The sequence below is a fragment of the Pygoscelis adeliae genome, unplaced genomic scaffold, assembly GCF_000699105.1.
Source record: "Pygoscelis adeliae isolate BGI_AS28 unplaced genomic scaffold, ASM69910v1 Scaffold206, whole genome shotgun sequence".
In the NCBI taxonomy this organism is placed as follows: Eukaryota; Metazoa; Chordata; class Aves; order Sphenisciformes; family Spheniscidae; genus Pygoscelis; species Pygoscelis adeliae.
In genome coordinates this window covers 107,552-131,968 of record NW_008825052.1, presented here as the reverse complement: position 1 = coordinate 131,968, position 24,417 = coordinate 107,552, and the positions used below count along the sequence as shown (strand labels likewise).

Below are 24,417 nucleotides of genomic sequence, written 5' to 3'. Positions count from 1 at the left end.
GAGGGAGAATCAGGTTTGTAACACTCCTAACTTTCTGCTACACCGATCCATGGGAACAAGATGTACTCAGGGGGCGGGTGAAGGAGAAAGGGAATCATCAGGTATTTGGTGATGGATAAAAACTTGGTCCAAGCGTTGTTGGGTGTGCATACAGTTTTTGTCTCCCTGTTCAGATGTTGTTGAAACAGTAGACTTTAAAGAAAATGTCAATGAATCGTCACAAGCACTATACATGACCTCTGGGGTAATTAGCAATCATTCAAAAGCAACAAGACTAAAATGTTCTATTATTTATTACTGTCAGCTCTTGTCTTGATCAGCATTTTAATAAAGATGGTTTATTGCTAAGACAGTTTCATGAATCAGTCATAATTACATTCTGACACGCAGTGAATAGTAAAGCAAAACTAAATATCACTTCATCAACCTTTCCAACCTTTATGCAAGTATTAACTGTAAATAATTTTTACACACTCTTACAACAGAAAATCTGCATATTTCTTAGCTTTGTACATACTCTACCCTAACTGAATTTCCTGTGACCTATACCTGAAAAAAACCCTTACAATCAGGCATAATTACTTAGTCTTGCATGATACTCAGGTGTTGCCTTTCACAGATCAAATCAACTTCAAGTACAAAAGGCTATTTGTTCTACAAAATAGTGCAATGCTTTAAGGGGTTAACTAATTTTTTTACAGTCTTTCCCCCCCATATTCTTCATTACCTGCAATAATGAAATATGGGAAATTGCTACAATAGCCTTAGACACTTCATGTTTGTTCCGATTCTAAACACTGTAACAACAACAACAACAAAAAAAATCAAACCCAAACAAATTCTGAGGAAAACTTTCAAAATGTCATCCAAGTATACTGTACAATATCAGTGAAACTAATCATGCCTAGGTTAATTTTGGATGACAAACGTTGTATTTGTGATTTATTTTTAAATGGACCCAGAGCACAAAGATCTGGGAAGTTAAATACTGCCACATATAATTTTTTTTAATTAATCTGTTTCTTACACTTGTGACAGAACATTTAAACTTTAAACTGAAGAGTTTAGCAGAGATAAATTTAGAAGTAAAATTAATTCCATGGAAGTTGCACAAGTTTACATTACAGCCTTCGAAACTTTAACAACTAAGAAACTCCACTATTCTTGCTACCACAAGGAACATACGATCTATTTTACAACTTTTCAATAACTTATTTCAATGTCTAGCTACAAATCAGCTACCCCCTAAGAAGAGGAAAAATAGACAATTAACTTGTAAAATAATGGTGCATGAATAAAGACAGAGACTCTTAAAATGTACTGTTCTGTGAATAGTATTTCAGATATTCAGACAAAAGTGAAAGAATTCGGGAGGTACAGATGTGGCTGTGCTGGGTAAGACACAAGTAGCCTCTCCTTTTTCCAGTTAGGGAGCAGAAGAATGGCAGAGTAAACTTCCACGCAATAAGAATTACACTGAACAGCTCTCCCCATTTCACATCACTTTGGAAAAAAATCTTCCCTGCAGAATAAGTATAAATAAAATTAAAAAAACAACAAAAAAACCCCAAACACCACTGTGTAACATTCAGTTTTGCTAAAGAACCAATAATGACTGTAACTTTCAATCTCCTAATAAACAAGCTGTGGTGTTCTGTGAAAAACAAATGCCATGAGTTCACTCCAAATTTATAACATGATGTTTCGTAAACTAAGGGTCAAATTCACCCCTAATACATGTACTTCATTGGAATTATAGCCTGGATGAAGTTATTTGTCTAGATTTCTTTTTTGCTGTTGTTTTTCTTTTTAACATTTGATTTGTATTTCTTTTCCCAGTATTAGCCTTTGCTCCTGCCAGAACTGTTGGCAGGCAGGGCAAAAAAAAAGAAAAAAAAAAAAAAGTAGTATTGATTTACGAAACTGGATTTCCCAGAATAAAAAAAAAAAAGCGATTAAGATCTAAACAAAGGCTAAAGATGGCTTACGCTTAGCTCTGATGAGGTCCACTACCTCATTACCAACAACTGAAAACTTCTGATGCATTTTGTTTCAAGGGAATCCAAAAGTCCTTGCTGTAAAGCAGGCTGGGGGGTGCAGGGTCCATTCACTCTTTCTGTACCACAACCATTATGTAAGAAGTATAAAACACTGCCTTTATGCTGCCAAACCACAATGACTCTTCTTACATCAAAGCGTTTTCACCACTAGGGTTTTTTTTTTCTCTGAAATTTATTCAAGCCAAGGGCAGGGAGACAACAATTCATACACGCTAATTACACCTAATTATCTATTCCTTTTTTTTTTTTTTTTCTTTCCACCAGCTTCGGCCAGTGCTATTTGCTATCTGGGTTTCTCACAACCTCCCCTTGCCCTGTCCATCCAACTCAACAGTAAAGTCTTTGAAGAAAACAGTTGTGGCTTCTTAGAATTTTAACAATGTAAGGTTCAACTCAAATTAAATTATTCTATTATTAGTTTTGACACATTTATGTGTTAAATATGAAGGCCTCTTGGTTAATTTGGCAAATTCCTCACATCTCTTCATGGCTAGAATTGCTGGTAACACCCTCTCTTGTAGGAGCTTCTCCTCATGCTTTCTTTTCATGATCTAAATGAAATGTTTATTGGATTAAAGTTCTTCTCTGCAGACCTCCACGGTGGCCTGTGACAAAGAGCTTAAAAGCTTTATTAATTGGCCCGGGCTTTTGGGGGGGAGGCAGGACCTCATTTCACATTACATCACAAGCAAATAAAACTGCCACGTGTAATTAGACTAATTTACCCTGATACAGCAGGAGTCAACTATTCCATATCTTTTTTTTTACGCTTTGATTTACTCATTTTAACCAAGGAGTAAACAAACCAAGCAAGAACTCGGGAAATCCTAACAATTAAAGGAAGTGAGAAGGCAGGGAGCCCCACCCTGGGCTACAGTAGCAACTATTTTATCCTTAGATAAAGTTTTAATCTGCATCTAAATAAACTGTCTAGGAGCAAGCATGTGTGTAAGACAGACGTAGAAGGTAAACAAACTGAACAGCTTAATATCTAGAGAACAGACTAAAGCAATAGGTACATTATAAAATATCGTAACAGTTAAGTGCTCTGAACTACAGAATTCAAATAATCCTTGTGTTTAACACACATACAGGCTTAGAAGGCTGAATGCAGAAAGGGCTGGTAACTTCTAATCTGACACCTTGCTTTCCACATACAACATTTTGTTAGTTGACAGTCTTACAAATTTGTCAAACTAAAACTACCCAGAAATTATACTGATGTTCAGCACAAAAATACTTACAATCATGCTATATTTTCTATTTTTAATTTTTTCTATGTTTAATTAGGTACACTTCACAAAAGATGAGTACTTCTGTTACTTGCAGAGAGAGAGAACAAGAACAAATGCTCCTTCTACTTAGGAGTTTGCTTGGTTACATACTAAGAAGGGAAACAAAAGGCCCAACATCTTCAGTAATGAAAAAGTCAATTGATAGGCGAAGCCATCACAATATCAAAGGCCTAATCCCTGCAATTCTGACTCAGGTGACAGTTCACAGGGGTCAGAGTGGCTGACACTGACCTCAAAAGCAGGTTTTAACTATTCAACATACTGAAAGCTGCTGGGCTATCACACCATTAGACTGGAACAAACTGACAAATCAATTTCATCAAGGAGATGCCTTTTTTTGGTGGAGGGGGGGAAGAGGCAGATCCATCAATCAGCAAATCCCTGCATTTCTCACACAGGTGGTTGGACAAAAGCCGAGTGCACCACCAAAGACATTTTATATCTACCAAATGCCTTTGTACAAAACTAACTCCCACAATTTCCTTAGGGACAGCTCTAAACGTTTTAAACAAGTATTTTTCTCATATTCAAACCAAGTTATTGAAAAGTAAAAATACTTTTAAATTCTTCCATTTCTTGCTTTGAAAGAAAGGGTATATTTTAATTAAAACCAACCAGAGTAGGCAACAATGTCAATAAATAATCATTAACCAATTTTGAGAGAGACGGTGAACAATACACCATATAAAAATACATTGCTTTCTATTTGAGAGGCGTGTACAATGCTTACTGTTAAGAGTCATTTTAATCAAATAGTTTTAAAATAAATAATTATTTGGTCCCTAATAGCAGAAGAAAAAAAAAGTTCACTACAGGAAGCTTACAGTAATTTCACGTCCTACTGACAACAGGTTTCTGGTTGATTCTTTCTCTTTAGTTAAAGCAAAACGCAGGTAGCCAAAGCCAAACATTTTCTTTTAAAACTGTACCTTTTAAAGGTATATTCAGGCTATGAAAGGCCCTAAAACCTCCTGACCTTCAGTTAGAATGTAGTGCAGTGCAGGTCTACCGCATGAAGAAAACGTGACAAATTGCAGAAGTTACATATTTTGTATTTTGACTTGGCTTGACTTTTTAAAACTTCACGCTACGGTTCCAGGAAACCTTTAGAAACTCAAGAACTGCTCATTTAAGTTATAGACTATACACAACAAACTATTTGAGGAGCTTTCCTTCCTGTTTGTCTGAAGAATTAAGCATTGTACTAGTCACTGAATTAGAATTAGGATTCCAGAACAGTTAAGGGTTATGTAAATGTCTTCATTAAATGCCTGCAAAAATTAAAGTGTTGCTAAAATTACTGCCAAACCAGTAAAATAAAGCATGCTTTCTCTTTTTTTTTTTTTAAGAGCCTCACTTCAGATTTTACATCAAGTTGTTAAAGATACATAGCTTTATTTGTAAGCTTTATTTGTAAACCAGTTTTAAAATGGTTATAAAAATTTTTATATTTCTTATTGGTTTAGATTAACAATTTTTGGAGTATTTCTGCTCTAAGCATTTGAACAAAGTAACTGTGAGCAATGAAAGTTCTTCTTTTCAAGAACTGTCTTTTTAAAAAAAAAAAAAAATCACTTAGGAGTTCCATGCACTTTAAAATGCTCGGTAAGAGATGCTGCTACATTAAAAGCTCAATCAGAAGGGACTGAATCTAATTGCAATTATAGAATTAAAAGATTTTCCTTCCTAATACTTCTTATCTGTGTAAAGCTCTATCTTTATAAAATTTCATGGACTGAAGAAGCACTCCTATCTGTTGCAGAAACTAAGCCCTTCCACAAAGAATGTTGTGTCCCAAAGAATTCTAGCTGCAACAACAAACCAATCAATCGAGAGTTTTTCCCCGTTTATGAAAATTACCACTTTAAGTTACAGGATTAAAGAATCGCTGAAAAATTAGATCTCTAACTATTTAAGGTTTCAAAAGATCAGAATACTGGGATATGTTCAGAATTGGGCAGGGGACACACGCAAGGCAGGAAGAGCTGCCGATAGTTTTACTGGCCTGCCCAACTACACAGACCTGGAGCTTCCACTTGGCCCCCGGCTGTAGGACCTGGAGCTTTTATGTGGCCCTAAAAAGTGGAACTTATCAATTGCACCTCCCACTGCAGGCATACAGCAATCACTTGTCCCCAGTAATCTACCACCTAGAAGGGCAACACAGACAAACTTTGCAAGAGAACTATGTCTTCCTTAGAGTGCTGTTTCACCTTTTTGCTTATTCCACAGAAACTGGTTTGCAGTTATCTTTGTAAGAAATACAAACCCAAATACAGATACTGGAATTACATAGTCTGAAGAAAATAAAAAAACAAGTATGAACATGGGTAATTCTAGATCCAGGAAAGAAACCATTTCTTTTGATCATCTGAAGACAGGGAAAGATTTTTTGTATAACAGTTGCCAGGGTATCTAGGAACTATGCGTTCCATTTATGAGGAACAGAAACAGCCTGAAATCTATTTCAAGTGAAGCATCTCTTCACAGAATGTACTGTCAATACTTTCCATTCATCCCATCTTCCCAAGAATATTTAAAGGGATTCGGAGCTCCTGTGTTGAACTTGAACTACTTTTAGTGCTAAAGCCTTATTTTAAGATTTATCATCATAGAAGTTAATTTCTGAAACAAACAAACAAAACCAACCCACCCATTCACCCCCACTAAACCCCAGACAAAAGCCCTGCAGGAGGCTCTGAGCCCAAAGAACACTAAGACAGGAAGGAGTTCATCGGAGTTGTCAAAGCCACCACCAGGGAACAGGTTAGACGAGACTGACACTACCACAGATCCACATGGCTTGGAGAGAGATAAAGGTAGAGAAGACAGTAAATCAAACATTTGCAAGCATCCAATGCAATATTTTTTCCTTTATATTTCCATGCAAAACCCTGGAAGGTATAATCTTTACATTTCCTTAAGTCACACGTGGAATTATAAACAGCTGAGGCAGAAGCTACTCCATCCATTAACACCAATACCAAATAAGCATACATTATAGATATTCTTTAAGTCTGATGATCAGTGAAATGAAAGAGCCTTACATTTATCAAGGAAGAAAACTAAGAGTCAATAAGGAAAGATATACAGAAAAGAAAGATTTGCCACGGATGGTGCATTTCAAAAAGCAAATGTATATGACACTACTACTATTCCTGAAAATGCTCTGTGATCAGGACCTCTCCTGCATCCAATGCAGTCAGCTACAGAATAAACCCTTTTCAAGAATCTGAAATGGAAGTGGTTGCTCATTTATTTTTATGTGTCATACTTTTCTAAAGCGATCCAGGTAAGAACCACTTTCACTGGTAACCTCCCTGACTTTGTACACAGCCATTCTGAGATATGTAGGAGTGCCAACACTCATGTCAATGGCATATTAACTTTGAAACCTGGTAATTGCTCAAATGTCAACATTAGATGGGATTTTCAAAGTGCTTAGGCAACTAAGCAATCTTATGATTCCAAAATGCCCCACTGAAAACCCAAGGCACTGTCAAGCGCTTTACTGCTGACCACCTTAACAGAAACATCCAACCAATGTATCTATTCAGCAATTCCAGATTTCTTCTCACTAAGCCAAACCTACTCTAAACTCTACCTTACCTTTCTTTTATCTTAAATATTTCTATAGTTAACATTATTTATGTATTTATGCCAGCAATACTTTTGTGAGGTAGGGAAGCGCTGTTATTTCCATTTTACACGTCACATCAGTGCAGGCAGAGCAGGACACAGGAGCTGTATGCTAGCCCTCAATAACGTAACAATACAATCATAGCTTGTGAATTAAAAATACCTGCAACTTGCCCAGGACTTAAAAGCGTGAGTTCAGCATATGTTCTTTTTTAATAGCAAAATAAGCACTGATTGTATTATTCACATCGAGAAAGGATGCTCCATTTTTTATTTAAATGAAGCAATTATAGTTTACGGCCTGCCACACCACCACACGCAGACTCCAGGAAGCTTGCTTCAGAACTGCTGCTTGTTTGAACATTATGGGAAGCCTCACAAATACCCATTCAGAAAACCACCTACACATGAGGAAGACCCCCCAGAAACAAGGTAATTGAGGGGTGCATACCGAACACTACTTTCCTTATACCAAAGGAACACCCAAGTTTTTGTAGTGTAATAAATGTAAGATGTCCACAAGTACAACACAGTTTAACTGTTAGAGGAGTACTATGTTACACGGCATATATACACCAGTAAGAAAAGTCCCATCCAAACAAATTCCGCTACCTTAATCAAAAAGGTAGCTTTTTGTCATACTAAAAATGCCCAGCTTTCAAGACACGTTAATTCTAGAGAGGAAGAGTTCCTTTTTGCCTTACCTTCAATTATTTTTGCCTCAAACAGTTAACACATATACATCTTGTCTGGAAACTACTATCAAAGCAATCCTGTACAAATCTCTAATTTATTAATACAGCAGGCAAAATTGAAAAGCATTTAACAAGTGACTCTCCTTACCTTCAGCACAGCAATGAATGGTACAAAATTAGCTCTCTGAAGACCATTTTTATAGAGATCTGAAAGAAAGGAAATCAGTACCATTTTGCTACTTAGTCTTAATAACAATGTCAGCTTGTCTTTTAGCCTGGCAAATAAAACTCGGTGTTGCTAGAGAGCGAAAGAACAAAAGGCAGAAAAGGAGAGCTGAAATTGATTTCTCCTCTTTTGCTGTATGAAAATTCAATGCATTCTTAAGGAAGAAAGGCAATTCCTGAGAAAGTCTGAAAAAGGCAGGGAGTGAAAGATGACTTAAATCTCTAACAACAAATAACTGATTGTAGCAGACGAAATAAAACCAGCATCTGTTTTAAAGTAAGGATATAAAAAAGGATTTGTAATGCTGGGTTTACATTGGTATGATTATAAGGCCAAAACTATGCAACTGCTAAGTGCCAAGTATTTGGCAGAGGGGAAAAACCCAATGTAAACTAAAAATACGCTATTTGAGTTTACAAAGTTAGCATCATTCTTATTGAGTGTACTATGGTACACTTTATCTTCTAGCAGTTCTACCAGGTACACTCCCTTTTCCAAAGACAGAAAAAGGGTCATCCCTAAGGAAAAAAAAAAAAATTAAAAAAAAAAAATTAAATGAAGTTGCTAAAAATACAACTGAATTAAAAAAAATTAGAATGTTATGTAATAAAATGCAAATCTGCACTCAAAGAAAAGACAGATTATAAAAACAAACTGCAAAGCAGCATTTTATATCTTATTTATCTCTATTTTATACAGCATACAGTTCTCTTCTCTGGAAACATCCAACTGCCCAACATGTTCATTGAAAATGTTATCACTTAAACTGTATGATGGGCTGCTCTTTTTCATTAATATTAGGAAACCTTATAAAAAGGCAGTACAGCACCTATGACCGACAGGAGGAATAAATAAGAGAATACAGACACCTGGCGGAGATGTCACCAAAATTCCCCATGAAGACCATGCCAGGTTATTAATACCACCTATATTCCCCATAACGCCTGAAGGCTACAACTAGGCTAAAGCTTTTATGCTCTACCAACACCTCATGATGGACAGGAGATACAGTACGCATGAGAAACCAACAGGACACCTACAAAATGGTTTTCACAAAATTGGATAGGTACACAGAAACATTTAGGAAAATTATCAGTGAAGGTTATTCTGCACCTAATTACTAACAAAGTTGCATGAAGCCATGTATCATTCTCATTCATAAATCTGCAAATCACGATAGCTATACATTTGTTAAAACAGCAACCAATTGCACATTTACTTGCAAAAATTAGTGAACACGTAACAGCTACTTCTGCTAGTTCTTCTAGTTAATAAGGCTGTGAGTTTTGAACTCACATGAGCCATGAACCAATGGGAAATTATTTCCCCCTCTAGTAAAAACATGTGAATGTTTTCTTCTCTTTTTTTTGTTTTTAAGATAAAGTGCATTGTAAATCTTTAGTGATTCTCTTTTACTCAATTAATTTGGGTAGAAAAATTAACCGGTAGTTACAGTTAATACTGTAACTCTTCAGTATTTTTTGCAAACATTTGAAATTAATCAATCTAAAGTGTCATAAAAGTTGCATAGAAATTATGCATTATGCTAACTGCTAATGCTACACTATAACACTTTTCTCCTCTACAAAAAATTACAATTACTGCTTGGTTAAAACCCATACAGATTCGGGGACTTTGTAGAAGGATCTACCTAAGCTAGTCACTCTCTATCTAAAAATATTGTTAGAAATGGAAACAACTCTCCACCTAAGTAATTCCCAATGAGTGACCTCAAACCAGGCTGTGAGAATGGCATCTTGATAAGGGGTTCTCCTTTGAGCTCGTGGATCAAGTCTGCAAGTTTCTGAGTTAGAAATCAGGAAGGAATGTACTCTCATTTCCCCTCTCTTCTGCAGTATATGATCTTCTCCTACCCTGGAATACATCCAAAACACAGGCAATATTTCACCCCTCCCCAACTCCCCTGTACCCAAATACCCTCCCACTGGTTTGGACAGAGTAGAGAAGATCAGAAAACACAGAAGGATTTGGGGAGAGGTGGGGGGAGGAACACCTTGAGTTTGAGAGAAGAGAGGAGCAAGACTTAGTGGAAAACCTTTCTTCCTTAAGAACGCAAAAACACAGGGGACAAATTGGAGTATCTCAGATTCTTGAAGACTAGGAGAGTTTATTAGTATTAAATACTACATGATTTTAATACGATTGTTTTGTAGGATACTGAGATTCATTGTACTTGGATAATACTAGTAGCATGTTTGTTTTTACCTTCTGGCGGCCTGTTAGATGTTGCCACAACGACAACCCCGTTTTGGAACAGATTTTCAAAAAGCTGCTTCAGAATCATGGCATCAGCAATGTCAGTGACCTGTAGAAGACAACACATTTGTTTTATCTTGCTTTCAGCTTCTGCTGCAATAGATCTGCAAGTGGCTTTGTAGCTAGGAAAAATGCTTGTTAGTGAAAGCCATGGAGAAAGATTCTAATTATTGCTTGGTGAGAAAAAAATAAAAGGGATAATTAATAAGCAGTGAATGTACCACTGTCTGTCAAAACTTGCCCACTCTTTATTGCGGAACTCCACCATTTCTTTACCAATTGCTAAATGATTCCATGTTAACTTCTATTATAAAACTACAGGTGGAAGACACAGAAAACAGACCTAAACATTTAAGAGGCCTAATTAATGAGAAACAACATGAAAAAAACAGAAGACAGAAAGAAAATACATGCCGGCTGTTTTACATTTCTATTACCTTTGAGGCAAAGGTTTGCAGAGGTGAATTTAAATGGTCATTGGACTTCAGAAATAAAGACAAGTAGCCAACTATACATAATCAGCTGCTGTTGAAAATAGAATGATATGACATAGATACTATTGTGTGATTGTTGCAAAAAACAATTCAACAGATGGCCCATCACAAAAATAAGCAATTTCATTGTTCTTTTTAAGTGCCTTCTATTACTGTCCATGAATAATCAAAAGGCACAGCAGTCACTTCCAGCACAGTCAGCCTCTTCTAACCTTCAGGCACAAAACACGAATAAAAAACAAAAATGGGTGGGACAAGTGATACTGGGGGGAAAAAAACACAAGACTAAAAAATAAGCCATAAAGTAAAATAAATATCTAAGTTTAGCTTAACGAACTTGCTTTACAGTACCAAGAAATAAAAAGAAATGGAAAACATTCTGTACAAATGAAAAAAAGGTAACAAATTTTTCTGAAAAAAGCCCATTGTTACAACAGCAATTTATATTTTACAGGAGTTCACCAGGTGAGATCAGCAATCCTAATAAGTAAACCATCTTTATTATTGTTACAGTTGTTTCTCCTGCATTCCCTTTGATTATTATATAGACACTTGTTGCACTTTGACTTACCAAAACAGACCCCAGTTCTGAGGAAATAAAGAAGTGGTGGCATGCTGAGAGTTATGCACACTCACTACACAACAGCTTGGCAGATTGCTATGCTTTCACCAGTTTAGATGTGTATGTTGTGATAGTAATACATCTACAGAAGACTTTAACCAGTATAATTTTTTTCCCTACTCCACCACAATCCCACCCCCCATCACCCCCCCATTTCTAAATTACCTTTCTGGGAAGCAAAAAAATTTCATTCTGAACTAGAGACAGTAAAAGACTTAGGTTACATTTCTGACAGCTAGTTTGGAAGCAGTAATATTCATAAGGAATCATATGTAAACACCAGTTTCCTTCTTCCAAAGATTTCTTCCAATTAGTTCTACGGAATGCATTAATGTGGAAATTTTTTTCCTTTTTCAAAAGCAAACTTTTACACAATCAGTAACACACCCCTCAGATTTGCACATCCCCAATCACTAAGATCCGATATTCCAAAAAGCATGTAGTAATTCACTATTGTACTATATGTCTAATATATCTGCTTACGTACCCACCTATCGATAGTTTATTTCTTCTAAATACTAAAATTTAGGAACTTTCCCTGTTCCTAAAAACCAAGACACACAAGGAATCAGTATATATGTGCATTTTAGGGGTAACCGAATTTCTTGTATCACAAAGCAAACCTGATAGCCAAGTTTTAAAAATGTATTATATAAATCATTTTGTTACAAACTTCTTTGTTTAAAAATACTATAAGGCATGCTACCTTTAGAAAACAGGGAGGGAAAGAATATTAATGCTCACATAACAGAAAACAATTAATAACATTCTCTTATTAATGAGAACTGTTATTTGATGCGGAATTCTGATGTTTTCAACTCATTATAAAAAAAATAACTCTAGAAAGTTCTGTCAGAAAGCAAGAGCCATTTTGAGAACTGGGATGCAAATATGAGCTCTTTTTATCTAATACAGCTTGGGAAAGACAGAAAATTTCTACAAGGTAAAGCAGGTAGAAGACAGTAACTAAAGCATTGTCATTTCTCACGTTTTTTACTGTATCCAGCATTCATTGCAACACGGAACAAAAGCAAAGGCTACAAATTACCAATAAGGAGAGCCTGATAATGGAGAGAATGGAGAAATTTCATTAGCATTTAAGAGAAAAGATTTTTATGACCTAGTGCTGCTTTCAATTATGACTCACGTAAAAAAAGAAAAAAGAAGAAAAAGAAAAAACACTAGACTAATAGTTAATTTACATGTTAAGTGCCTGAGACTCAGTCATCCACTGATTGGTACAGTTCCACATAATGAATGACAAACATAAGCATGTATTATCAGTAATTAGTATTAGCACAAAAATAAGAGCCTAATTTTTATTAGAAGCTTTTAATAGCATGCAGGTTAGTAAAAACTCCCTAAATTGTAGTTTGTTTTATGTCCAAGTGGTACCAATGGTATATATACAGACTAACACTGTACGATCAGCCAGCTTACCAAGAAGTAGGGATTCTGTTTTCATTATCAGCACTAACAAACATAGGTTACAGTCACACGCCAAAATTAGACCTTCTATTTACCTGTGTATAGTTATTTGATCGCTAAACAATAACTAGTGTATTTTTATTGGCCAACCTCTGTGTTCTGAAACATCAAAATTATAATTACAAATGGCTTAATTCTAGGGTTTTCATGAGGACACATTTTTAGAATGGCTTAAGTCTTTTGTGATTTAAAAAAAAAAAACCGAACACTTTAATATTTACAGTAAACTGTGTGACAAAGATCAGTAAGAAGTAGCAATGCTTTACTAACGCAAGAACCTGTGGCTCAGGCAAATGCTGACCAAAAACCTGCTTCAGAATGGACAAACTCAGAAGCCTAGTACCATCACTAAGGTCCTAGCTATCACACAGTATTTGCAAAAAGAAACATTTAAGACATAGTAATTATTTTTTTTTAATATGACAATATTTTGGAACACACAAAACTACTTTTGAAAGTACTGAAATATTTTTCTACATCAGTCAACTCTCCACTTGTTTGACAGTTCTCTAGGCTTTGCAAGAAGATTCACTTCAGAGTACTTCTGTTTTGCTTTAGCTCACTGCCAAAGAGGAATGTGCAACCTCAGCAATGCTTTTGTCTTTTAAAATTCTGCATTTGGTTTCCTCTGAAATATGAACATTAACAATACTTTTTGCTGTCCCTGTTACAATATCACTCATCTGTGTGTCTGATCGTAAGAGAAATAAATAAATAAATAAATTCAGTTTATTCTCCTTTTTTTTCCAACAGGCATTTGAAAGCAACCTGAAGTGTTTCAAGCAAATCTCAACAGTTTTCTGATGTTTCCTCCACACACAAGTATTTTGCTAAAGTAGTATAGACCCAACTTGACCTTTCATCTATCAAAACAGACAGCAGTTCTGCCTGCAAGTCAGAGCAGTATATGTTCTGAGTCTCCAGCTCTTTCCAGTTTCATTTTAATCCAGAAATTCTTTAAATATGAGTGAATCAGACTGCAGTGAAATCTAGCCATTATCTCCACTGGGAGAATGAGCTGCAAACATCCTGAATTAGATATGGCTCCTTATTACCAATGTTAATTGTGTCACCATGTGAGCTGCTCTTCCAGTCACTGCACTGCTTTATGACTATTTAAGCAGAAGGTTTCTTATCCCAAATTCAGCGCATTCTGCAAAATTTCAGAAAGCTGGGACTCCTCTTCAGTAGGCAAAGTCTGTGTAGCGTTCAATGCTACAGAAAATCAGTCAAGAAATCCAGCTGTTCAGAAGTCCGTGAATTTAGAACATTATTACACCCAGAACAAGTACATTTTTAAAATTCATGTAAGAATGCAAAGTCTTAGATACACATTTTAAAGTATAGTTCTTGTATTACTTTCCCAACTGTGACTCACCAACAAAAACAGGTGATTTTTACAACTGAAGTGATTGATGTACCTCAAGCAAGTCAGCAGGGGGAGCAGGCAATCAATTTGGAAACAAAAAATGCCAGAGTCTCTCCCCTTAAAATGTGGAAACATGACAGTCTGGAAACACAGCAACACCAGGATATGAAAGCAGTGGGCATTTATACAGAAAAGCAGGTATTTACACTAATACATGGTACAGTAAAGATGCCTCTTTCTACCATTTGAGTATTTGATGTCATGACAGTTAACACTCCTCCCTGCCCTCTCCAAACCTTCCCATTTCTTCATAGTGTAAAAACAACCATCTCTGTATTTAGATTTTATACTGCAAGTTTTGGAAGCCCAGCATTCATATTCACTAGATAAAGCACAATTCAAATGATCAAACAGCAGCAATTGCAATGACCCCACACTCTTGAAACCATAGATCAAAGGACTACCCCTTGTCAAAAAATGCAAGAGTAACTTAAAACAAGAACACCTACTACTTTACAGCTACAAAAATCCCCTTCATGGGAGCTGATCATAAACCGGTTATTTTCTCGAGTGCGCAGGCTTGTAAAATAATAGCTAGGAGATATAAATTGCTCTATCCATTTCAGTAATGTATTGATTTAAGAGCATAACACAATTTGCAGTTAATAGATGATTCTTTTACTATTGGTGATTTGAGAACTAACACAGATCTGTTCTTATCTTGCTCTCCATTTTCTCTCTGAATTAAAAAAAAACTCAGCTGGTTAGAGCTGCCAAATACCTCTAGCCTCTCCTAAAAATTTTTATACAGCAATTCTATGCTTAAATTTGTGACATACCCTTAAAACAAAATTCACAAGCTGTGTAAAACAAATGAAACAACCAAGATAGCTTGGGTAAAGATCATTTTATGAGTTTGTTTTTAATTTTCACATTTAATTCAGTAAAAGTTTCTAAAATGTTAGTTACGTTGCTATAACCTGGCACTGCCACGCCAAAGGCTCCAGTAACTCTAGGAAAAAATCTAGGTTGAATTTGACATGTTATTTCCATGTCCTTAATCACACCGAGACAATTTTGTTGCATTATATGAACTACAGCAAAGACCAGGCATGCCAAGCAAGTATCAGGCAACTACTCTCCTGGACACTGTACAGATTCAGTACAGGATGGTGGTGCCTGCCCTGAAGTACTCATGAGCCTCTAATACCCCCTTGTACGACCAGTAACTAGATTGGTAAATAAAAGCACTATAATGGGACTTACTCCACCAACTTGCATCTTATCTCCTGGAAAAAAACTCCCACGATCTTCAAAACTGTGAAATGACTCCTACTCTTCAACTTCTACAGTTCACTACTGGCCAGTGATTCAAATACTATATTAGCAGTACAAGTGTCGTATTTTAAGATTAGAAGTAATTTAAGTAATTAGAAGTTTCCCCTGAAGCGAAGGAGTAATCTCTGACTTCTTACCTGAAATTCATCAAAACATAAGAGAGCAGCCTCTTCACTTATTTCCTCTGCTACTGGTGCAATTGGATCATATGATTTGGCCATAAATCCTGCCTTTCTTTTTGGCAAGCTCTGCTTAAGGCGGTGTATTCCTGAGTTGATAAAACAGAAAAGAACAAATATTTATTTCTTTTTCTAAGATAGGGAGAACAAAATTATCTAGCTACCAAATAAAAAGTAACCCAGTCCAGTAAAAATAAGAAAGCTTCAAATCTAGTCCAATTTCAAGAGGGCAAAACAGTTTTCAACCACGTCCAGGCAACTATTAAAAGCTCACAGATTCTGTGATTCATATTTTCTTGTTTAGAAATATGTAAAACAAAAATCAAAGAACCCTCGAATGCTATGCACCTATACTTTATCTTTTAAAAACTGATACAAATTAGTTTTATCTTCATAGAACCTTGCTCCAATTCAGGACCTTAGTTTCAGTTTCGCTTTATAATTTGGCATTTTCTGTCTTAACCTTCTCTCTGAGTATGAAAAACCCTTATGGTGTTTACAAATCAATGGCACAGCTCTGTGCCTTGCATGCTCTGAAGGTATACTTAGAACGCATTTAGTTAAAAGAACTCGGACATAGCAACACAGTTATATTTTAAAATGTAAACATGATGATACTGGTACAAAGTAAGATTATTACATCCATACTTTACTGTCTCACAGATTGTATTCCATCTGACTACAAACAACAAACATTCAGAAAACAAAGATCCTGCAGTAGAAGTTACCTTTGTTAAGGTTAAGCAAAAATGACAAGAAATGGAAACAGAAAATCTCAACAGTGACCTAACGATGATAGAGGGCACTAAGAGTGGCAGAAGTTGTTTACACTGATGAAAGCTTCCCAAGAAAAATGGGAAGCATCTGTCACAATACTTGTAAATTACAGCATTATTTAACAATTTCACAGTATTTTAAGGTTATATAATTTAGAAACAAGCAAATTTTAAAATACCTAAAACAGTATTTCCGTCAAAACGAAATGCCTTATTCACACTGCCAGAAAATTTTCTGAAACTTAGGATGAACTTCCTTCTATTATTTTTTCCTCTAAATTACTGATAATATTACTAAGTTTGCCAGCCAGAACAGTTCTCATTCTCCTTGGTGTTTATACCCGATTTAGTTATTGCTTACTCAAAATGCAGATTGAATTTAACCTTTACTGTTTCAGTTTTAGCAACTGCCTTCTTCAGATTGCATGTAAGCTAACTGGTAACAGGAGAACCAGTTTAGTTACTAAACTGGTAACTAAACTGGTAAGCAGTTTAGTTAAGGATTTAATCCTAAACATACACCCAAGTTTTCTATACCATCAGGTATACAGAACCTTTGAGAAAAGATACTTGAGAAATAATATGCAATTAATATCTACTCTGGTATGACAGACAATGCTAAAATCCTTCAACTTCTCTCCTTTTTTTTTTTTTTTTTTCTTTTTTGTAGATATCGTATTTCATAAAATTCTTGTAAATACCTGTGTCTGCACTTACTCTGGTGTACATCTAGCATGAAGCCATGAAAATGGACTCTCTTTTTCCTTTCTACTTCTAAGTGAGAATAGAACATGTCCATCACCATTGTCTTTCCTGTACCTTCAAGTAAAAAAAAAAAAAAAAAAAACCAAAAGAAAAAAAAACACCCAACAGGTAGTTAATTTAAGAACAGTATGTACTGATTACAATAATGACTGTTCATTAGCTTTGAACTAATGAAACTATACTCTTCCACAGAATAAGTACAAGACCAGACTGTTTGTGAAGAACAGTTATATTTTCTGTTCAAAAACTTGGAACAACTGCATTTTTATTTTAAAATTTTTATCAAATTTTAAAATTTTGATCCATACAGAGATGGCCCAAAGGTTGCACAAATGGCTCCATATGCATCCAGAAGACATCCTTAGTATTTCCTTTTGAAAAGCAAGTATGCTTTCATGCTGCATTGTTGCAATTAGAATATATAAATTCCCTCCATGGCGCCCTCAATTACTTCCCAAATTCTGAAATTGTATTCTTAAATATTAGTGAGTGGGTAATGCTGGAAAAAAAACTACACATGGTAATGTAGCCCAGTCCAACAGCTTCCAGAATTCAGAGTGTAATTGTATTAAGTAACATCATAATGTGGAAGAAAACTAATCCTGGAAAATTCATTAAAGCAATAATGCTACATAAACATAAAGCTTTTAGACACTTCAGAATTTGAATAAACATGCATTTAGAGAAAATTCCATTGAAATTGATGCAACTGAAACTTACCAACATCTCCATAGACATAAAGACCTTTTGGAGGTTTGTTTTTTGCAAAGACCTGCAAATCAAGAGAAAAAGAATAAATACGAATATGGGGTAAAACAAAAGCAAGCACATCGCTGTGGTAAAGTAAGAAAGTAGCTACGCTTAACCACCAAAGTAGACTAGCTAGCAAAGTGTAACCTTGCATAAATCATTAGCTCAGAATGGGTAAGCAATCTTAACGTTCTATTTGTGCAAATTCTATAAAGGAGGCCAAACACATGGAGGGTTTGAGGTTTGGGTTTTTTTTAGATCATTGTGAAAATATCCCCATCTGCAGTCCTAGCACACATGCCGTTTTACCAGAACTTATATAAAATGATTTAATGTTTCCCAATCCATCATCATCATCAAAACAAATCCTTTTCCTCATTAAGCCATTTGAACAGTCCTAGGAAAAAGGATATAAAATTAAGCAGTATTGTAGTATTCACAGATATATGCACTATATACCTATTAAAGCAGCTCTGCTTAAGATAAAAACCATTAGGATTTAGAAAATCAGAACTGCAAAGCCAGTGAGCATTGTAGGTCCCCTTTCTCTCCACTTTGAATCTTAAATGCAGAATCATCTCTGGTTTAAACATGATTAAAATCAATGGAGTTCCAGTAAAAATATGTACCTATATACGTGTGTGTGTGTGTATATATGTGTGTGTATATATATATAAAAGGTTATTTTCAAAGTATGCCTCTTATTAATCATTTTCTCAAGTGAGTTACGTTTATCTTGAATGAATGCTGCTTAAGAATTTTTAATCTCTTAATATTACTCAGGACACATGTTATGACACCTGGTGGTTTATTCTATTTTACTCAAATATATATTTTTATGGGAAAACTTGCAATAACATCAAGACTTTCAATTTGAAACAGTTCCCCCTCCTCTCCCCAGTATTGTGCATAGCCACTTCCAAGTATAATTTTTAAAAGAAGCAGTTTCTAAAAAAGTGGAAATCTTAACAAAATTCTCATCAAATCCATGAAACTGAACTGATATCCACAATAACACTGCAGAAGAGTATTTGGTTATTTTAAAGTGCTCCACTTTCAGAGTTCTATGAGCTGAGCCAAAACAGAGGAAAATTAAAATTGCAACCCTGTGGTCTCATTTGGAGCTGGGTAATTGCTAAACAACTTGAATCTAAAGCACTTTTCAAAATACAGTGCCATGTTAAAGAAATGGGGGAGTCAGCAGCAAAACACTAATTAAATATGAAAGAAAATATATGACCAAAAGGCAGATAGATAATGTCTCAGGTCTATAGTACCAGTTTATTCAGAAAATATGCAAGCATAGCTCTTATATAAGACCCACTTACAGATTTAATTTAGAGCTATATTAATAGGATAATCAAAAATTTGTATCATCAATCTGTGGCTGAACAGGGTTTCAGATGTTCTGAAACCATTCCATTAATAGACAAGGCTGCAACTATTTGTAGTGCTTTGAAAGCATTGCAAGACAATTTAATTGACGAACATTTTTCAGTGTGTACTTTTTAAGAGCTTGCACTCATTAAAACTACTTATGCCCAAAGTTACACAGTGAAGAAAGGAGAAATGGAGAAAAATCGGAATGAGAGAGACATTCATAGGAATTTCTTTATTTTTAATTTGAGATTAACAACAGTGATTTTAACAAGACAAAAGACTATCACATTAAATTTATTACATAAAAAGGCTGTATTTATGTGATTTGCAGTTTCACAAGGAATGACACAAAGCTAGAAAAACAAATCAATGTTTAGAGTACTGTTTTACCTGTCTTTGTAAAGGTTATATAACCAGAACAAGTAGTAATGCCTACATTTTTATACTATTTTTTTCATTGTAAACTGTTTATTAATTACATTTAATCATCTTGAAGTTCATCTTTTTAGGCATATTTTATTCTCACTCCAATACTTACCATTTCTAGAAAACATGTTGCAGAAAAGGGGGGTTTTGGCTAAAGGAAACAAATATAATGGCTTGGGCTCCATAAAAGTCTAAATCAACTTCTTGTCCATTTAAAAAGTGGAATTAGTTCTTTGTGAAGACAGCAATTTTTCAGTGATATCTAATTGCTTTGAAAAAAAAGAAGGATGGATATCGTGGCAGATCCGAACACATTTGCTGAAGCTGATCATCTCTAAAAGCAAATCAAACACCAGAAAAACTCTTATCCTCTTTGAGCAACTGAAGAAATTTGTAGGAAATATTTTACTTCCAAGCAAAATTGTCTTTTGTATATTTCTGCCAGAACTTACACTATTGCCACTTTCAGAATACTCACTTCCTCAATCCTGTCAGGTATTGTATAACACTAAGAATTTATTTTTATTTTTGGGGGGCTTTTTTTTAATATACATTTTATCAAAAAAAGTAAACTCAATCAGTAGACTTTTAATACTGAAACTCAGACATCCTACAGGTTTGAAGCTATTCTGCATTATCATAAAATGGATTTTTTTTTAAATTATTTTAAATTATTCTCAAGTATCTTCTGAAGCCTGGAAGTTGTGTAAGAAAAAGAGCAACTTCCACTAGGATTTCTCATAAAATCCAATCAATGCTGTTGGCTCAATGTAGAGCACAGCAAGCAGTCAGGAAAGACAGCAGAAGACTGATCTTGGTTCTATTGAAACACACACTCCAAAAGAACAAGGAAGGAAGAGATCTAACGCAGAAGATCCTCCAGTTACCCTAAAGTAAGGGTGGTCTTGTTTATTTCAGGGAGGGAAGGAAGAAAAGTGGGAGATGTAGGAAGACAAACTAAATGAATGAGCTTCTCCTTGCCCCTAGCTTCCATATTATCCTGGGGTGTATTTGGGGTCTCGGTATAATGATGTTCAATTGGTTGACAACAAATTTGTGTTTGCAACAATGATAAGATCTAAGGATGTCAAAGCTAATATTTAAAATGTACAAAACGAAAGATATTAAGGGACACAAAATTTGAGTTTGAAAAGGAGAATTTAGGAATCTTTAAACATATATTTTGAATGCTCACCAAATCCTTTCAATTGAGGGCATCACCACAAATGTGTCAAATCCCTGAAGTCCTCCAAGTTTCTTAATTCCCATAACATTCTTAGCAATAACTTAAGAAAGCATAACTTAAGTGCTTCACCAAGTTTCATTATCATCCAGACATGCTACAACAGGAACCTTTTTTCCTTTTATAGATCAGTTGACTTAAAGACTTTTCTTTGAAAATCATTCATATGCTAAAATATTTACAATTCCATGAGAAGACACCCACATTAGTGTCCCCAGATTTACAGAATTCTCTCCTCTACTATCAAAATGTTTTACACATTTCTGTTTCAAAACCGCATGCCTTGCTTTGATTCTATCACGTCAGATTTTTCTTTTTTGTTTACACTTCACTTTAATCAATCAATATCCTACCTATCTAAGGAATTATATTGGTCAAAACATCTCCTTCATTCTGACAACTTCCTATTCTTTCTTAAATATCTTTAATTATGTGCAACGTCTTCCCACCTTCTCTCCTACTCCCTGCCTCAGACACCAGAAGCAAGCAACTAATTTCCTGGAAATATTTACACACTGATTTGAGAAACTTTTAGGTGAAAATACATGTCAATACTAAGGTGGTTAATTAAAATATGCAAAGTTCAAGAGCAAAGTCTCCAAACAGCAGATTTTCTTTCAAACACTAACAAAACTGCCTCTCTCTCCCACTCTTTCAGACCTCCTTTTTGGTTCCTGTTGTAGCTGAAGACATTTTCAAGGTCTTGAATGGTGTTTACTATTGTTCATACCTCTTTTCAAAACATGAAATAAGCTCAATTATAAGTGAGGTCAAGTCATTAGTACAGCAACTCAACAACTCTTAAGATGTCCCAATTGGTATTGTTTTGAAAAGCTAGAGATCTAAAACGTCTACGCAAACTCTTACGGCCTTGAACTTCAATCCAGAGGATCTCAAAATATCTCAACATACAAGGCCATGCTTTCACCAAGTTGAAGATCAAAGTAATTGTTTAAATTTGAGTAATGATTTTGAAAAACAGAAGCCTACTTGGTTTGCAGCAAGACTAATTGTTTTTTCCCCTCAAATTCATTCTAAGCTGATGCCCCAAAACACCTACGTCGTAAAAAAAATACATAGTTTTATTATCATAAAGGAAATGGCTGGTGTCATGTGTCCCCCAACTACTGATTTCAGAAAGCTTTGTCTTGTGAGGTAATGCAAGTCTCTCGGATAAACACTGAAATGCTTCTATTGTATCTGATATAAATATCTGTTCCCTAAACCTACTTTTAGCATATTTTTAGTGTATAAAACTATTTAGATAAAAAGTAACAAATTAAGAACAAAACTAAAACCAAAGATGACCATTGTTGTAATGGTTCGGGAGTGCAAGAAGTCTCTATTTCTGGAATAACTGTTATTTTAGAAGAGGCTTCTGCAATTCTATCACAGAAGAAATCAGGCAATAAAATAAGAAATCTCAGACTACAGAAGAGGCTGACAGAGAGAGGCTTCTCTCTCTCTCTCTCCCCCTCTGCCCCCCCTTTTCTTCACTGCAACCTCTCAACCACATTCTCTTCAATGACAGAGCCAGGGAAAATGAGCATGCTTGAAATGCCGTGCACCGCTATTTTTTATTTCTAAAAAGCTGCCAGTAGATTCTCTTCAACACAGGAGATTTCATACTAAAAGTAGGTTAGTCAAGTTGCTAGAAACCTCCTGAAAAAGCAAAAAGTCAATCTACAACTACTAGGTGTAACTGATTAAAGTGTTTGACTTATTTCCAAAAAGTCCTTAAGTAATTTAAAATACATCAATTTGTTTCATTTACATCTGTTAAAACCCATTAAGTACAAAATGTTAAGCAAAACCAATGCCAATCATTTTATCATAAAAACAATTGTTAACACCTATAGTATAAGGTTTATCTTTTACTTCATAGCATATTCAAAGTTACAAAGTACCAGAAGAATGCCAATGAGCTATTCAGGACTACAGGGTTTACCTGTGCCCTATATCATTAGTACTTCCTGGAGACGCCTTCTGCTAGTTACGTCAATTACTTCCACTCATAAGCCTACACAAATCCTATTAAACCTAGGCCAATTCCAGAGAGCTGTACTCATCACCTCTTCTTGGCATGAAAAGCCTTTGTTCTACTCTTCAAAACTGAACCAAGTTTGCAACCGTACTCCTACCCTGAAAGTCCATCATAGAAAAACATATATTTTGCTTACTTAGAAAACTCCTCAACAGATGCAGACATATGACAAGCATATGATGCCACTGTCTACAGCTGGTACAGTGCTTGAGGGCTATGATTTTACCAACTATCTGTTCACAGCTGTGACTCTTATTCTGCGGAAAACCTTCATTAAGGATGTTGATTACAACTTTGCTAAAGTAAAACCTGGCCTGCACTAGAATTTAAACCATACTTTATTTGGCTTCATTTCATCTCAAAAGGAGCTCTGCTTGAATATGACAGTGTGCTCCTCCATAGTTGGCGTGGCGTGGTCAGCAGGATGGCAAGTAGTATCACCGATTATTTATGGAGGCATGGAGTGAATCCGAGTCCCAACTTCTCAGAAAAATGGGCTCGTGACAACTGGCATAATTGGGAAGCCATTGAAAAGCACCTAAAAGTAACTCTGGGCTGCACAAAGGATGGAAAAGGGAAAGGAGTTATCTGCAAGATGCTAGGTACCTGTTTAGAAGTCGCATATCAAGAAAGGGAGAATAGAAATAGGAAGGAGCAGGACCTAGAGAAAGAAATAGAAGGTAGGAAAGCAACTGAGTTGTTACTATCTTTAAAAATTGAACAACTGCAGAAACAGTTACAGGAAGAAAAGGCAAAAAGACAAAAGTTGGGAGAAAAAGTCATGATGCTTATACAGGCTCCCCGCCCCCCTGACATCATACGGATTAGGAAACTAATAGTATCCCATGAAGACTGGGATGGAGATATCTGGGGTGATCCCGATGACAGCAAGGCAGAAGACGACGATCCTTTGTTCCCTACAAATCCTTCTGAATATGAAGTCAGACCTGTTGTTAAAACAGAAAGAACTGTGGGACCTCGGGGTGGCCATCCATGACATACTATTCAAACCATTCCCTGCAATCCGTTTGCAAGAGAGATATAGCAGAAAACCAGGTGAAACTGAAACTGAATACTTGTGGCGAGTATGCCTAAGTGGAGGTGACCGAATAATGTTGAGTGAGGATGAAGCACATGGCTAGTGGGTTCTGGGAGTTTTCTTAAACTTAGAACCCGACCTGACAAATACAGCCCATTCTATCACCAGCCGAGTAGCTTATTGGGCTGGAGAACAGACACCATGGAGTGAGGTGAACCCTCCATAATCCCCATTAAATCTCTAAGTGAGCTCTCTACAGCCATCACAAAAGCCGCTGGCATACAAGCCATGCATGATGGAGGACACCATGAT

The 24,417-nt window shown here is 35.7% G+C and overlaps 1 protein-coding gene across 1 annotated transcript in view; it reads right to left on the bottom strand.

Moving 5' to 3' along the window:
- Nucleotides 1-24,417, bottom strand: part of LACE1 (lactation elevated 1) — a 94,147-nt gene that overhangs the window by 31,859 nt on the left and 37,871 nt on the right. Inside the window, exons 4-8 of the mRNA XM_009326420.1 lie at nucleotides 17,944-17,995; nucleotides 17,176-17,277; nucleotides 15,641-15,771; nucleotides 10,142-10,241; nucleotides 7,838-7,896 (exon numbers count right to left, since the gene is read on the bottom strand). Coding sequence (XP_009324695.1) covers nucleotides 7,838-7,896; nucleotides 10,142-10,241; nucleotides 15,641-15,771; nucleotides 17,176-17,277; nucleotides 17,944-17,995 — 444 coding nt within the window. The remainder of the gene's footprint in view (nucleotides 1-7,837; nucleotides 7,897-10,141; nucleotides 10,242-15,640; nucleotides 15,772-17,175; nucleotides 17,278-17,943; nucleotides 17,996-24,417) is intronic.